This window comes from Galeopterus variegatus, unplaced genomic scaffold, assembly GCF_000696425.1.
Source record: "Galeopterus variegatus unplaced genomic scaffold, G_variegatus-3.0.2 Scaffold7425, whole genome shotgun sequence".
In the NCBI taxonomy this organism is placed as follows: domain Eukaryota; kingdom Metazoa; phylum Chordata; class Mammalia; order Dermoptera; family Cynocephalidae; genus Galeopterus; species Galeopterus variegatus.
In genome coordinates, this window is record NW_007733536.1 from 4,714 (window position 1) to 22,145 (window position 17,432).

The window sequence follows — 17,432 nt, forward strand, 5'->3', positions numbered from 1 at the left end:
TAATAATCATATACATTGTATATTGACAAAATAAAAATTTAACAAAAAAAAAAAAAAGAAGAAATTTTCAGCCATACTGGAAGCTAGAAAATAATTAATCAAGGCTTTCAGAAATTTGCAGAAATTAATTCCTAACCTGGAATCCTATACCTCGGCAAAAGATCAATTAAGTGTGAGAGTAAAATAAAGACATTTTCAGACATGCAGGCCCTCAAAAACTTACTTCCCATAATCTCTTCTTAGGAAGCTACAAGAGGAGGTGGTCCATAAAATGAGAGAGTAAAGCAAGGAAGAAGAAAACAAGAGAACAGGGAGAACAGGGAATTCACAGAGAAGGGAAGAAAGGGAAATCTCAGAGTGCCAATGTGCATTGGGGCAAGAAAATAACTGGTTCAGATCGGAAGACTGAGGGTTCCATTTTGGGGCAGGGGCTAGGAAGGAATTAATGATTGTCTGGTGCATTTCATTGTGAGCAAAATACTAAGGAGAGGTGTTTTAATGAGCCATTAGAATATTTGGGAAGAAGCAGCAATAGGATCCTAAAAATTAAACAAATGAAAAAAGAATTATTTTTCTCCAAAAAAGTTGTAAAAAAAAAAAAAAAAATCATAGTTCTCAACTTGAATCTACAGTGAACAATAATTACATGGTTACTCAATACTTACTCAATAATTACAGCATTAACTCAATATCTATTAATTAAAATTGTGATATTATTTAGGAGAGACACTGAAGGACTGAGAATTTTCCACTGTGGTTTGTGCCAGTCCCCGTCCTCTGCAACTATTCCTCCTCAATGCCATTGCACATGACTTTAGCCCCTAACTCTTCCTCCCCATCCCTATGTATAAAATCCAAATTACCCAAACAATGGCTGTTAATCTGCAAGAACAATTTTTTCCTCCTGTAAGAGCCATCCTTGAACAAACATGTCTGAAACCAGCTGAAGTTTGGCTGCTCTGGCCAAAGTCCTATGAGACATTTAGCCCTCCTTCCCTAAGCTGGAGGCTGTTAGGAGCTTTCTCATGCCTGGCATTTTCAAATAAAGGGTTTTGCTTACAAAAAAAAAAAAAAGAAGTATAGGTCTTGTGCACTAAAACTATAAAATGTTGCTGACAGAAATTAAAGACCTAAATAAATACAAATGGATCGGAAGATTTAATATTGTTAAGATGATAATATTCCTCAAATTGATCTACAGATGTAAAATAATCCCTATCAAAATTTCAACTGCCTTTTTCTTTTTTTTGCAGAAATGAACAAGCCAATGCTAAAATTCATATGAAAATGTAAGAAACCCAAAATAGCCAAAACAATGTGAAAAAGAAAAACAAAGTTAACTTTACTATAAAGCTACAGTAATCAAGAAGGGTGCTGCTGGGATATGGACAGACCTACAGATCAATGGAATACAACTGGGAGTCCCGAAATGAATCCTTACATTTACAGTTAACCATTCGACAAGGGTGCCAAGACAATTCAATGGGAAAAGAATAGTCTTTTCAACAAATGGTGCTGGGAAAACTGGATATCCACATGAAAATAATGAAGATGAACACTTTAACTCACACCATTCACAAAAAGTTAACTCGAAATGGATAACAGACCTAAATTAAGAGCTAAAACTATAGAAAACATAGGAGTAAACCTTTGTGACATTGGATTTGACAATGGTTTCTTAGATATGACATCAAAAGCACACTTGACAAAAGAAAATTAGATAAATTGGCTGCCTCAAAATTAAAAACTTTTGCACTGCAAACCATACCATCAAGAAAAAAAAGACAACTGACAAAATGGGAGAAAGTACTTACAAATCATATATCTATCTGATAAGCAGCTTTTGTATAGTGTATAAAGAACTCTTACAACTAAATAATAAATTGAGGCCAAACGACCCAATTAAAATGTGAGCAAATGAAGACTGTGGTGGGCAGCTCTTTAGATGGCTCTCAAACATCCCCAACTCCTGATGGTCACACCCTAAGTAATCTCTCCCCCATCTTAAAACTGGACTACACTTATGACTTGCTGCTTCTTTTAAAAATGCTTCTTTTTTACTAATTTTTTTACATATTAAAAAACCTGTACATATCCGGATCCCCATACAATCCCCATACCAGCCAACCACCAAAAAAAAAAAGCTGTACATAATTAATGTATACTACTTCAGTAAGTTTGGAAATAAGTATACACCTGTGAAACCATCACCACATTACCACAATCTTGCAAGAAACTGAGGCCCTCAGTCCAAAAACCCACAAGAAGCTGAATCATGACAACAACCACATGAGTGAGCTTGGAATTGGATCCTTTCTTAGTCAAGCATTCAGATGAGACCACAGCAAAGGCTTGATTGCAGCCTTGTGAGAGACCCTGAGTCACAGGACACAGCTAAGCTGCACACACATTGCTGACCCACAGAAACTGTGAGATAATAAATGTTTGTGGTTTTAAACTGCTTTTAGAAAATGAACAAAAGATCTGAATAGACATTTTTCCAAAGAAAATATACAAATGGCCAATAAGCACATAAAAAGGTGCTTAACATCATCAACCATAAAGGAACCGCAAATCAAAACCACAGTGAAATACCATTTCACATCCACTAGGATGGCTATGATCAGACAGAAACAAGTGTTAGCAAGGATGTGAAGAAGTGGGAACCTTCATACACTGCTGGTGGAAACGTAAGATGGTCCATCCACTTTGGAAAACAGTCTGGCAGTTCCTCAAAAAGTAATACCAGAGTTATCAAATGATCCAACAATTCCACTACTAGTACATACCCAAAAGAAATGAAAATATTTGCCCACAGAATAATCTGTACACAAATGTTCACAGCAGCATTACTCATGATAGCCAAAAGTTGATAAATATAAATGTACATCAACTATAAACAAAATGTAATACATCCATACAATGGAATGTTATTCGGCAATAAAAAGGAATAAAGTACTGACACGGATGAACCTTGAAAACAATATGTAAAGTCACAAAAGAATACATATTGAATGATTCTATTTATATGAAATGTCCAGAGTAGGCAAATCTATAAAGACAGAAAAGTAGATTAGTGGTCATTTAGGGTGAGGGAGATGGGATAAGAAATAACAACTAATGGGTATAGGTTTTCTTTGGGAGGGACAAAAATGTTTGAAAATTGGATCATGGTAATGGATTCACAATGCTATGAATACTAAAATTGCACTGAATTTATTATAAATTACTGAATTTGTTGAATACTAAAATACATTGAATTGACCACTTTAAATGTGTGAACTGTATGGTATGTGAATTATATCACAATAAAACTTTAAAAATAGAAAAGAAATAATTTTAGAGTGATACTTCTCTTAGTAACTAAAGCAAGAAGAAAAATGTGTTAAAGTGTATTTAAAATGCTTCCTCTAATGCTTTAACTTAAGAGTAGCAACCTCCTCAATCCATTTTAAAAAATACTCCGTAACTGAACAAGTTTATAAAATAAGTGGAGAGAAGACCAAACTATTTCCAAAGCAGAAACAAACACTTTCAGCTGTAAATGGTAGTTAAATAAACATAAGTGATTGCAAATCCTGAGAGCACCAAAAAAAAATTTTTAAAAGACCAAACTATTTCCAAAGCAGAAACAAACACTTTCAGCTGTAAATGGTAGTTAAATAAATATAAGTGATTGCAAATCCTGAGAGCACCAAAAAAAAATTTTTTTAAACGGATTAAAAAAAAAAAAGTCAAAAAAGATGGAGAAGAGGGAGGAGGGAGAAAAGAGCATGGGAAAATAAATATTATGTCAGAACAAAATCTGCTTCTTTTCAATCTATAATATACAATAACCTCCAAAACTTGAGACCTCAGAGCATAAAGCACTGTAATTTATGCTTTAGTGTGTGGTAACCACCTACAAGGAATAATTTTGCCTAGTTGTAGTAAACAAACATAAGCGAAATTTACTAAAGCAACACTCATCATCACTACTCATGAACTAAAATTCATCAGGTACTTACACAGCTTCAAAATATATAAAACTATCCTGGCACAATCACCAATGATCAACGTGAAGTTCTGTGCTGTTTACTAGTTATAAAAGTAATAATCCAAATTCTTAGATATTGATCAAGAGAAAAACTGACATCCAATACATTCACCCTACCCACAATCTATATACACTCACCTACACTCCAATAATTAAAATCAGTTTTCATTATTCTATTCATTTTCAAATTGCCATTCCAGATCGACAATATGAATAGTGGGAGAAGACATTCACAGGGTACTCTCATAGACTGCTGGTGGACAGACATTGACACAACCCTGCAGAGAGCAGCTTGGCAATATTTAATCAAGGCTAAGGACAAGCCCCACACCTCACATTCCACTTCTAGACACCGCACTCTCCTGAGTGAGCCACAGGCCGGTCCGATCCACAACAAATTAGAACCAAACAAATAAACCATCCAACAAACATGCTGTCCTAAGAGGCACAGCCCTAGAGTATAAGAACACATGCACAACAATGTTCCCTGCAGCAATCTTTTCAGTGAACACTGAAAACAACCTATATGCACAGCAAGTGGCGAATGGAATATTAAACAATAAAAAAGCAATCTAGGGTCGGCCCGGTGGCGCACTGCTACAGTGCGCCGCTTGGGAGTGCGGCGGCGCTCCCGCCGAGGGTTCAGATCCCACATACAGACCGGTTCTCGCTCACTGGCTGGGTGAGGGGCGGGCGTAACACCGAGGGTTTCCATTCCGTTGCCGGTCCCGGTCCGGTACGGGCGTGACACTGAGGGTTGCGATCCATTGCCGGACACGAAAAAAGACAAAAAGGAAAAAAAAAAGCAATCTAATTTGCATGACTCAATCTGGATGTTCTCAAAGATCACTGACATAGTAGGTGTGGGCGCAACACCAAGGGTTGCGATCCCGTTGCCGGTCCCGGTCCGGTACGGGCGTGACACTGAGGGTTGCGATCCATTGCCGGACACGAAAAAAGACAAAAAGGAAAAAAAAAAGCAATCTAATTTGCATGACTCAATCTGGATGTTCTCAAAGATCACTGACATAGTAGGTGTGGGCGCAACACCAAGGGTTGCGATCCCGTTGCCGGTCCCGGTCCGGTACGGGCGTGACACTGAGGGTTGCGATCCATTGCCGGACACGAAAAAAGACAAAAAGGAAAAAAAAAAGCAATCTAATTTGCATGACTCAACCTGGATGTTCTCAAAAATCACTGACATAGTATATGATACTCTACCAAAGTGACACAATATGGAAACAAACATGCTCATGTGCACAGTGGAAAGCACAACAATCATGCACAGAAACAATAAACACCAAATTCAAGATGAGGCTACCTCCAAAGAAACAGAAAGAGGAAATAGGGGAAAGCCACACACAGAGTTCACTTTACTTATAATATAGTCTTTGCACTGAAAATAAAAAAGTCACAAATAAGACAAATGTTAAGATTTGACAAAGTTAGGTGGAGGATACATACATGTTGGCTATAACATTTTCTAAAACTTTTCTATGTTAGAAACATTTCTTTTGAAAATACTAAAAATAAAACAAAGAGAAAAATAATAAATTTATAGTAACTGCAACAAGAGAAAATAACAGAGTTCCTGTAACAAAGAAGGGACATAATTCAAATCAGGGAATCAGGAAGACTTCTCTGAGACAATGACATTTACAATGAGATGTGAAGGAGCCATAGTGCTTAGGCAGACTGGGCAAGGAGCTGTCCAGACAGGAAGCACAAAAAGTGCAAAGGTGCTGAGGCCACGTGAAAGGCACACAGGCTGGTGTGCAGCTTGTGAGCTCCCAATGAGTTGTGGCAAAAAGAACATGCATTGAGGCTGAAGCCACTAAAGGATTTTAAAGCATGGAAATGACATGACACAATCTGTGTTTTAGCAAGATACCTGGCTGCTTACTTTATAAAGATGTGGGGGCGGAGGCAGGTATAAAAGAATCAGAGAGGTTGTTGCAAGAGTTCAGACAAGAGAAGGCAGTCAACAGTCACTTGATGGCAATATAAACAGAAAAATAAGACCTGAATCAAGTTACATTTGTAACACAGAACTGACAGGACTTAATGACACATGGGTTGGGGGAAGAGAAGTTCTTAAACATTGGACCAGAAGCCCATGAGATTAGATAAACTTGTTAGAGGTGGGTCTGAGATTTAATCAATTTCCTAGCTCCCACAACAGGGCAGAGTTAGTTACCTAATTTACAAAAGCTATAATATGAAAAGAAACCAGCAGTTAAGAAGAACAGCTATCTCTGGTACTGAAATCTAACAAAATATCTTCCTTACAAAGGCAAGGTTATGTATCATAAAAAAAAATTCCTTAAACAGTATCCTTTCTGTAAATTCAAATGCTCTGTAATCCTGCTTCCATCAGATCTCTTAGTATTAGTTCACATAGAAAGAGTAAGTATGCACACTGTAATTTCTAGACTAACCACAGAAAGAACAAAAACAGAATGCAAAAGGTTGAGAACAACCTTTGCAAAAGTAGGCAAAAGCAAGAAACATGTAGGAAAATACAAACCGCCACCTAAGATGACCTATTTAAACCTGAACATATCAGTAATTATTGTACATTAACTGTAAGGGGGGGGCCAGGACTGGCCAGTTAGCTCAGAAGGTTAGAGGGTGGTGCTAATAACACCAAGGTCCAGTGTTTGATCTCTGTACCTGCAAGCAACCAAAAAAAAAAAAAACTAAATGGGCTAAATGCTCCCAGTAAATCACAAAGATTGACAGACTGAGGCAGTGGGGGCAGAGAACTTCTCAGGATCCAGCTCTCAACTGGTACACCGGAATAGGAGGGGGGATTGGGGGAGTGGCCCAGCAGGTCCAAGGCTAAGGATTCTAATGACGTTTTCCACTTTCCTCCTTTCTCAGGGTCATGCTTTGAGTCAGTACACCCAGAGGGGAGGTAAAAGCCCATATGGGGCCCAGCATTGGACCTAGGCTGGAGTTAGGGAGCAGGGAGCTGGCTCTGAGTCTAGGACTCAGCTTTTTGCCAGAAGTGAGACCATATGTAGGGGGAATTGAGCAAATAAGTGAATGTACTGGGGATATAGGAGCCAGGTTTTCTCAATGTTGGTGGAGGAAATTACAAATACAGAAAGGAAGAATCCTAGAATAAAGTCTGTAGTGTTGGATTAGAATTGGAGACATTAGTATAAACCCATGGTTTTTAATTGACGATAGATAGATAGAAAGGAGAGAGAGGGAGAATGAATGTGTATATATGTAATACATTAGTGGTATTTTTTTACATTGGTGGGGAGAGAAAACAAGGGGATGGGAAGAAAACCACCATCAAGAAGTTAAGGATACTGACGTCTTATTTCCTAAAATGGATGCTCTTAATTTCATTATGATGATGTTATTTTTGGTTCCTAACATGTATTTTACATGTGAGTGTGCTCTTAACATGGCACGCAGAGACCATGGGCTTCAAAGTCTTAACGCGAACCTAAAATCTACTCATATTGCAAATTCAGCTATTTCTACTAACTTATGTGGGTCAGTTAGCACTTGTCATTTTGGTTTATTTGCTTTAAAGAGTAGTGGCTGGCCAGTTAGCTCAGTTGGTTACAGCACAGTGTTATAACACCAAGGTCAAGGGTTCAGATCCCCATACAGGCCAGCTGCCAGAAAAAACACAACAACAAAAAACCTGGAAAGAGGGCCGGCCCAGTGGCGCACTGGAGAGTGCGCCGCTTGGGAGCACGGCGGCGCTCCCGCTTAGGGTTCGGATCCCATGTGGAGACCGGTTCCCGCTCACTGGCTGAGCGCGGTGCGGGCGCAACACCGAGGGTTGCGATCCCGTTGCCGGTCCCCGGTATGGGCGCAACACCGAGGGTTGTGATCCCGTTACCGGTCAGTAAAAAAGACAAAAAGGAAAAAAAAAAAAAAAAACCTGGAAAGAGTCAATCACGTTCAGCCATGGCTGTTCCAGTACAGACATGCTTATTCCTCAAATAAAAACCGCCTTCATGACTCTTCAACCTTTTAATCTCACTAAATATACCTTAACTCTAAAGGAAAGTAACATTCAAGAAAAATAGTGATCATCTTTTCACCAAATAAGGACTCAAACCAAATATGACTACTGAGGCAATTAGTAAACCCCTAAAATAAGTGTTACCACCACATCAATCTAGGCAGGTGCATTAAGGTTTTTATGCATAGCTGATTTATAAAAGAAAAACAACACACAACAAACTTCTTCAGAATTATGGCTAAACAAGGGTCCTTTCCTAAAACTTTCTCCTGACTATATAACACATGTTATATAAGAATAAAATGACTATTTAACTCACCATCCCACTGGAATTATTTATTCCATTCATATTAATTTTTGTTACAAATCTAACTGATGGAGGAGCTTCTGGGTATTTAGGTCCACATTCTACTTTCAGGCTGTATATTCTGTTTTCATAGTTTGTCTGGAAGACAAAAACAAAAAGAATAATCAAAATTAAAATTCCTTAAAAAAAAAAGTTGCAATACCTAAAATAATGTTTAAGTATTAAAAAAGAGGAAAAGTACAATATGAATGTTTTTGATATGACAGCATTTATGATTAAGAATTTACTTTTCTACATTCAAATTTATTTGGCCTGTATAGTTAGAAAAAAATGCAGCAAGCATACTTAAAAGTAGAGATTTTATAAAACTAAGGTAATTCTACAAAGTAATAACACTCTGATCAAAACTTGCTTTTTGTGGTACAAACAATGCCTATAACAAATTGAAAGGAAAAACAAACCACTTAGATTCAGATTTTGCTAAAAAGTTTACATTGTGGGGGTAGGGACTACCTGACTCATTTCACCCATATATGAAGGATCTCATTGTCGAGGACAGTCCTGTTTATTCCTATTGTCCCCATGCTTATTATCAATAGTGCCTCTTTTCATTCTCAAAAGGGTCTTATTGGATAACAAATTACATGGTCACCCTACTTATATATCAATCAATAACTTCTAGCAAAAGAGAAAACACTGTATTATATCATCTTGCAGCAATAAACAAACTATTCCATGTCACCTATTAGTTGTACTTACATTACTACTTCATTAATTCTGTGGTTCATTAAATACTATTATCTGAATTCAGAGATGCAACAGCAAACTATGTTTACACATCATTTTAAAATAGAGTTTCTTAAGCAAGAAATTTAACATTACCACCTTATAAAACAGCCATTTTAAATCTATCAGACGTAACATTTCTAGATTATTCAGGGCTTAATTTCATGCCTATGATTAACTCTTCTTTCTCCTTATGACTTTTGTCCACATGGCTAACTTAGTATACCACTGAAACAGGAAAGTAAAAAATAAATGAAAGTGACTGGCTCCTGTATAAAACCAGAGAGAAAAGAAGCTAAGCAACCATATACAGATCTTACTTTCCCAAATTGATCCCATTCCCATAAATAAGAGCTACTCCCAAATGGAGTTCAGATCTGTGATATTAAACTAATATAATGTAAAATGTATGGAACAATCTTATACATATGTTATTAAATATTTCGATATTTTTTAAAAGAGCTGTATAAAACTCATCTAAATAGCAAACAAATATTAATAATATGCCCAGTACTTGGATATATATAAAAATGACTAAAATCAGATCTTAAGAGATCATCTTGCCTGTGGTTCTCCAATCTGGATGCACAATACTCCACAGAGAATTTGCATTAAAAAAAATTATTAGCCTCCCCCATCCATCCCCCGAAATTCTGTAATGTTAAAACTACAAGTATTTGGAAACAACCAGAACTCCCACACTGTGCTGGTAGTGGAGAATGGTATTATCACTTTAGAAACAATTCGGCATTTTCTTTTTTTTTTTTTCTTGGTATTTTCTTATAAAGATAAATAAGCATACACCTACCCTATGTTGTAGCAATTCCACTCCCAAGCATTTACCCAAGAGAAATGGAAATAAGACTTCTACAAGAGTGCTCATAGCAGCTTTATTTGCAATAGCCAAGATACTACTCAGCAATAAAAAGAAACACACTCCTACTACCTGTGACAACACAGCTGAGTCACTCAGACAGTATGCTGAAGAAATAAGCAGGACCATAAGTGTACACACTGCATGACTCCACCTAAAAAAGCTCTGCAACATGCAAACTACTCTCAGGTGCAGAAGGCACTTGGGAAAGGGGTAGGAAAAGGCACAGGGAGCTTACCAGCATGATGGAAGTGTTCTGTATTTCAATAGGGGTGTAGGTAAGAAGGTGCATTTCTCTACCTCAGTCAAGAGCTGTACATTTCACTATATGTAAATTCTACCTCAATTTTTTTAAAGTTAAAAAAAATCCCTAAGCTAGCCTCTTATCTAATTCAATGTTTACAGTAAACATCATCCTAACTTTTGACACCTCGATTCACTTTATCACCTTTATCACCGTTATCTAACAAAAGAAAGAGCAAAATAAAATAGAATGGAGAGGAGTAAAAGAAAGTAATAGATACTAAGTCAGGTACTCTCCTATTGCCTAATCATTATTTCATTTAACTCTCAACTTCTAAAGATGGGGACATCAGGTGGTAAAAAAGTCCAGCTCAGGAAGAATGCTAGGTCTTTCCAGAGCACTCCCATCCCTTTGCATGGCACCCAAAGGAAGTGAGAAGGGGCTCAAATGGGGTTCAGGACATGCTACCCCAAGATATGGCATCTTCTGAGAAAACAGCGAGGCAGAAAGGTCACTCTCACCTTCCCTTTGCCCGTTCTCCCCTGAAGCAAGCCATAAAGTCTAGCTGAACTTTCCCTGAAGTAGTCATGAGACCCTCACTCCACAGGGGTTCTGTCTTATACCCAAAGGAAAGGAATGAAGGCACACAGACACAGAAGAATCTGAACAAACAGGCCTTGCTAGGGTACCCTCAGTTTACAACCCTCAGATCACACTCCCTTGTCCATTCATACTCCTACACGACTATCCACTCTTCATCAAACTTGACATAAAAATACACAGGTTTCCCTGTTTCTTTGGGTCTTCATTTCTGAAGACTCCCATGCCACGTAAAACTTAAATAAATTTATATGCTTGCCTCTTATTAATCTCTTTTATTACAGATGCCTCAGCCATGAACTCTGTGATAGGTGAGGTTAAAAAAAAGATTTTACTTTTTCTCCCCTATAGCTCCAAGACCATGACCCACAGAAAGCAAAGGGCCCCTGGCAGCATTTGTCCATGTGCCCCATGTCCCTTGTGCCCCCTGAGCTAGGAAAGGGGAGCTGCAGAGAAGCAGCCTTCACCCCTCACTGGGTGTGAGCAGGACAGGGTGTTTCCTGTGGTTCAACAGCACCAGGACAGGCAGCTAGCATGGAAATCCTGCTGGGAAGCCCAGCTAGGTGAGAGATCAAGCAGGAGCTGTTCCTCCACATGTGGGAACGGCGCTATGGGCCACCCCACAAGACCACTGATGAGCTCATGTGTAAGTGTCAAAGCATTCTTAAGGTGTAAAGTCCATTGGAAGGAGTGACTGGAGAAAAACCAAATCTAAGTAATTTCAAATTTATATTCCACCAAGCTCTGACTATTAAATCTTCAAAGTATTCATTAAGTCAGAATGTTCACAAGTTATAAGCACTTTTTTTTTCTTTTTACCAAAAAGACCATGGTAATAATGTTAACAGGCAGTGAAAATTAAGGCCTTCATTACAAATATCAAGAATATAAAGAATTCTAACCATCAATATTATATGTCCTGCCTCAAATGTCTTATGGAAAAAATCAGAGGAGGGAAAAGGGAGACTATTAGTTTAGTAGTGTGCATAAATTCTGCAAAGGAATACCAGAAAATAACGTAAAACCTACATTAATTCATTCCCTAAAGTTAACATTGCTAATTACTCAATCCATTTTTCTTTTGTAATAATCGAGAGGAAATCTAAACTCTACCCAACAGCAAAACAGTTGAAATGCTCTCATCATAAGGTAGCAACCAGTATACCAAACCAAAGACTAAAAAAAACCTTCAAATTTGTGGGTTTTTTCCAGCAAGTCAAATACATTGCTTTACATATATTTCAAAGACTCACTGCAGGGAGTGCAATGGCTGAGACCTTTGATGTAATGTAGAAAATAATTTCCCCACCTAGAAAAAAGATTTTCGAGTAAAAATAAACTTTATATATCTGAGAAAGACCTAAGAATAAAGCACAATAGGCCAGCTGCCAACAATACCAGAATATACGTAAGAATCATAAAGTTTTTAATATATCTTGTAGATAAAAGTGAGGCCGACAGAGTGTCCACAGCATCAGAGGGCAAATAGCAATACAAGCCAATTCAGAAACCCTCAGTCACACGTGGGGGTTAGTGACATGGGAATCAAAAGGACTGTTCGCTCTTCCCAGACATCCCTTCCATCACCTCACCTTTTCTCCTCTCTGTCTGGAATGTTCTCCATCCCCATCACCACCTTCTGAAATCCTACCAGTTAGTCCTTTAAGTTTCATTCCAAAGGCAACTTCCTCTACTGTTCAGCTTTCCTCAAAATTCCAGCAAGAAGAAACATATTCTAAAGTCCCATAGTGAACTTGCTCTACCATACTTAGAATCTGTCATTTGTACTGATTTTTTTCTCCTCTACTAAACTGCAAACACCTTGGTGGCAACAACCTTATCAATCTTCCTCCCCCCTCAGTCCTCCAAATAATCAAGCATTACACCCTATATTCAGGAAGCATCAAAAATGTACATAAAATAAATAAAAAGGGAGGAAATATTGCAGTTAGAAGTTATAATTATTTATTTTAATATCAATAGTATAAAATTAATTGTTTACTGTAAAGTAACAATAAATATTAATAGAAAAAATATATAATTTATAGCACTGACCCTTGGTGGCCCAATAATCATGCCTGTCCACCTTGTAAGTGTCATATCTTCATCATCTTCAAGGCCCCAGCTAACCGTACCATCGCCTACTCCTTTTTGTCCTTCTTCAAGTTCTTCCAACAAGCGAAAATTACGAGGAACTTTAACTCCTATACAAAAGAACGTCAATGTAAATGTAAAAAGCTCGTAATTATAAGAGCTACACATATTTAAGCTTTTTCCAAATTAACTTTTATAAATTATTTCCCAAAAAGACAAAATTCCCTTTTAAAAAGCATTCTGCCCCAGAAAATGCTGAGTCTAATAACCCCTCAAAATGAAAACACTAAAGAAAGCACTGTACCAAACATTAACAGCAGTATAGAGCATGCATATAAATTCCTAATTAATCAATTTTATACTGGCATAAATGAAGCATATGGAAATCATCATAAAGTGAACATTTTCCCTACTTGAGGTTTCTATTCCTAGCCAAAGACTAGGCATGACCAGAAAGTCCATAAAAGGCATCAAATAAATAGGCATGACCAGAAAGTCCATAAAAGCTAAAGTTCATTAATATATACTCTAAAGATTTTTTAAAAGTAGAATTACGTTCCATTTTAGAAAATGTATCAAAAGATACTTTTTCTAAAATGCTGAAGTGGCCCCACCCCGGTCCCCTGTCTGCCTCTTTCCTGTTCTTGTCCCTAACTAATGGAGCCCTACCTCTGCCACATCAGCAGATACTCAATTCAAGAACAAATCTCCTTATATCCCTAATGGTTTCCTAGGACACTGTATTCATCTCCTTGCCCAACCTAGAACATTTTTCACAATCCACTAATGCTTCTCACACCTCCACTGCATATGATTTGTGTTTCTACTCTTGAGACCTCATCACTCCTTACTTATTTCTAAAATCTTAATACAGAAATCTCTCTGCCTAGAATATCCTATCTTTTCATAGTCCCCACTCCTTCATTCTCACTGAACCTGGTCTTTGTTATTATTCTGACCTTCAACTGCTGGACTCCAACCACAGTTCTCACAATTTTCTACAACCTTTGCTAGGATTACTGGCCTGGCCTATCTACCAAAGGACAGACTTCCACGCTCTCAAAAGCATCTAGCATGAAACATACTCCAACCCCATTGTACAAGTCCTGTAAAAAATATATAAATGCACTCAGAATCCTCTCTGGCTCTCTCTCACATACACATACATACAATATAAGGCAGAAGGAAAAAATGACATCTCCTTAAAAGCAACTGCCATTTTGTGTAACCTCTTTCCCACTGAAACCAAAACATCTTTTCCACTTACTAATTCATAGTAATCCTTCTGGACATATAATGAAAAGCCAGTAAGTACTGTAACTTTAAAAAAAAAAAAAACACTAGCCACTTTGAGCACTCTGCTTCATAAAAAATGCTTGAAAGTCATAGGCCACAGAAATACGTAGCTGTTATAAATCACAATAACGAGAGTAGTCATTATAATTACTATGATGATTAATAACCATTTGTTAGCATATATTAAGTGCTACTTTATTTTATTTATTTATTTATTTATTTATTTATTTTTGGTCCTTTTTGAGACTGGCTGCACCGCGCTCAGCCAGTGAGCGCTGTGAGCACCCTGTCATCCCTATATAGGATCCGAACCCGCGGCGGGAGTGCTGCTGCGCTCCCAGTGCCACACTCTCCCGAGTGCGCCACAGGCTCGGCCCTAAGTGCTACTTTAAATAAATTACCCCATTTAGTTCTAAAAGCACCCAAAACTGAAGAAGTTATGTGACCTTCCCAAGATCACAAAGCTGTAAGTGGCAGAGCCAGTACTAAAATCCAGTTTCTAGCCCACAGCCGCCCTTTTCACCACTAAGTTGCACAGCATGCAGCACATCCCTGCCGTATGAGCAATGATCTAGGAATCAGACTGCCAGAGTTCAGCTCCAGTTCTGCCGCCCTCATGATATGTGCCCCAGGAGTGTTCTCATCTACAACAGTGAGATAACAATTGTTCCTACCTCACTGAAATCAGTGAAAATTAAACAAGGTAATCTATTTTCAACCCAGTAAATGCTGACCATGATCATTTTAGTGTCCACATTAAATAGGATGGCATAAAATTTCTATTTCACTCCATCTAAGTTGTTGAGAATAAAAGCTCTTTCTAAATTCCTATAGGATGAGCCCCAGAAATTTTATCCTAGGCTCTAAGTTTCTATTTACATAACACTGAGACAACTACTTTTTTATTTTTCTGTAAGTGTATAGTCAGGATCTCCAGAATATACTGCTATTAAATTGCTTTTCAAAGTAATCATAATCAAGCTTCATTACCCTTACCCCAAGAATAATTCCACACTTGTGTTGAATTTTTTTGCCTTTTCTTTTTTTTTTAAATATGGAACACTTCACGAGTTTGCATGTCAAATTCTTGTAACCAATTCATTCAGATAATCTTTATGAGCATCCAAAACTACAAGGTAAACAATGTAAAGTCGATGTTTCCCTTTACCTAAAGCACCATAAAGTGACAAACCTAGTTACTGCTAAACTTTTCACAATCTCTCTATATAGCATTTTGGGGAAATAGTTCTAAGATTAACAGATCAATTATTGGCAATGCTAACATTTAAAGGGTAACCACAGCTAAGACTATTTAGTTTTTAAAGTACAAGATTCAAAAACAAAATAAAGAGACCTGTGTATACAAAATCAGAGCTACAGCACTCTGACCTTATTTCAACTAAACACTAATGCCTGTGAAGAGAAAAAAGCCACAAAATGGTGATGTTGCTCCACAGAAACTGCAGTGGGCATGAGCTGCCCTCTAGATCGCTTGCGTTTGGTAATAATCTCAAGGTTACAGAGCTACTGGTTAGTTGACAAACCAAGTCAAGAATCCAAGTTTCCAGGCTTCCCACTAATCCAGTCTCCTAATTAGTACATATCACAATGAACCTCCACTTCATGAGAGATAAGACCAAAAACAGTACAAATACTCATAAACAAAACCCTGAATCCAAACAACTTGGAAAATATGCTTCGTTTTTGAGCTAAAGGATATCTGATACCCAGTAACTTGCCTTTAATTCCCACAATACCCAAAAGAAGGGCATACAGACTGCCAAATAAATACTAGGAGAATGAATCTTGCCATACTGTGCTTACTAGGAACAAGGATTTTCCAACTTTAACTCATAACTTTTTACCTTCTTATCTTTTTCAAGTTTAACAGTGTAAAAAAGCACAAATAGGACTCTGAAGAGACATTTAAAAATATTAATCTTGGAGGTTTCGGTGATGGGACACAATAATCAACTACATTGTATATTGACAAAATAAAAATAATAAAAAAAATATTAATCTTGTTGGGGGACAGGGTCAGGGAGACTTCACTATACACCATTTTATACTATTGGACTAGATGAACGATCACCTACCCAAAAATTAAAGGAAAACACCTGTAGAAATGCAATAAATTTTTTCCACCTTATTTGCTTTTTAACACCCCCTTAGCTGGTCCTCATAAGCACCCAGGTCTGCCATGGGTCGTTTCCCCTTCCCCCACTGCCCAGGCTAAGGACAAGCCCCACACCTCACATTCCACTTCTAGGTATGCTCCCCAGAGTAGTGCTACTTAAAGTATGTCCATGAAAACAGTTCCAGGCCATGAACTGAGTTTCATTTGTCCTTGACAAGATAAACACAGCAATTGAAAGTAAGAGTTAGAAAGTTCTACAGCAATTTGACAGAGAACATTATATTTAAAAAAATTTGAGCTTGAGGCTGGCCCGGTGGCGCACTTGGCAGAGTGCGGCGCTTGGGAGAGCGGTGGCGCTCCCGCCGAGGGTTCGGATCCCATATAGAGACCGGTCCGCTCACTGGTTGAGCGTGGTGCGGGCGTGACACCGAGGGTTGCGATCCCATTGCCGGTCGCGGTACGGGCGCGACACTGAGGGTTGCGATCCCGTTACCGGTCACGAAAAAAGACAAAAAAGGAAAAAAAAAAGAAATTTAAAACTCAACTGTTTGTGGGCCGGCCCGTGGCTCACTCGGGAGAGTGTGGTGCTGATAACACCAAGGCCCCGGGTTCGGATCCCATATAGGGATGGCTGGTTCGCTCACTGGCTGAGCGTGGTGCTGACAACACCAAGTCCAGGGTTGAGATCCCCTTACCGGTCATCTTTTAAAAAAAAAAAAAAAAAAAAAACTCAATTGTTTGGTTTTACTTTAGTATTCTAATCTTCCTTAATAGAACAAAAGCAATTATGAAAACACCACGTAGAGGAAAACACCTTAGGCAGCAAAATAGCTAAAGATTTATATTTTGTCATCCATTCAGGTTTATATTAATTCATTCCTTCACTCAATAAACATGTGGACTACTTGCTGTCAGTTACTATGTTAGGCACGTGATAGCGGGAAGACTATGAATTTGCCCTCAGAAGTGTGCAATCGAGGAGAAGAGAATGATTAAAGAAACATAACAGGGCCGGCCCGGTGGCGCACTGGATAGTGCGCCGCTTGGGAAGCGCGGCAGCGCTC

The 17,432-nt window shown here is 38.1% G+C and overlaps 1 protein-coding gene across 1 annotated transcript in view; it reads right to left on the reverse strand.

Annotated features, from left to right (window-relative positions):
• Positions 1 to 8,349: 8,349 nt before the first annotated feature.
• Positions 8,350 to 17,432, reverse strand: part of LOC103607441 (ubiquitin-conjugating enzyme E2 variant 2) — a gene marked incomplete at its 3' end in the record, with an annotated part of 28,987 nt that continues 19,904 nt past the window's right edge. The window contains exons 2-3 of the mRNA XM_008591948.1: positions 12,897 to 13,045; positions 8,350 to 8,475 (exon numbers count right to left, since the gene is read on the reverse strand). Coding sequence (XP_008590170.1) covers positions 8,350 to 8,475; positions 12,897 to 13,045 — 275 coding nt within the window. The remainder of the gene's footprint in view (positions 8,476 to 12,896; positions 13,046 to 17,432) is intronic.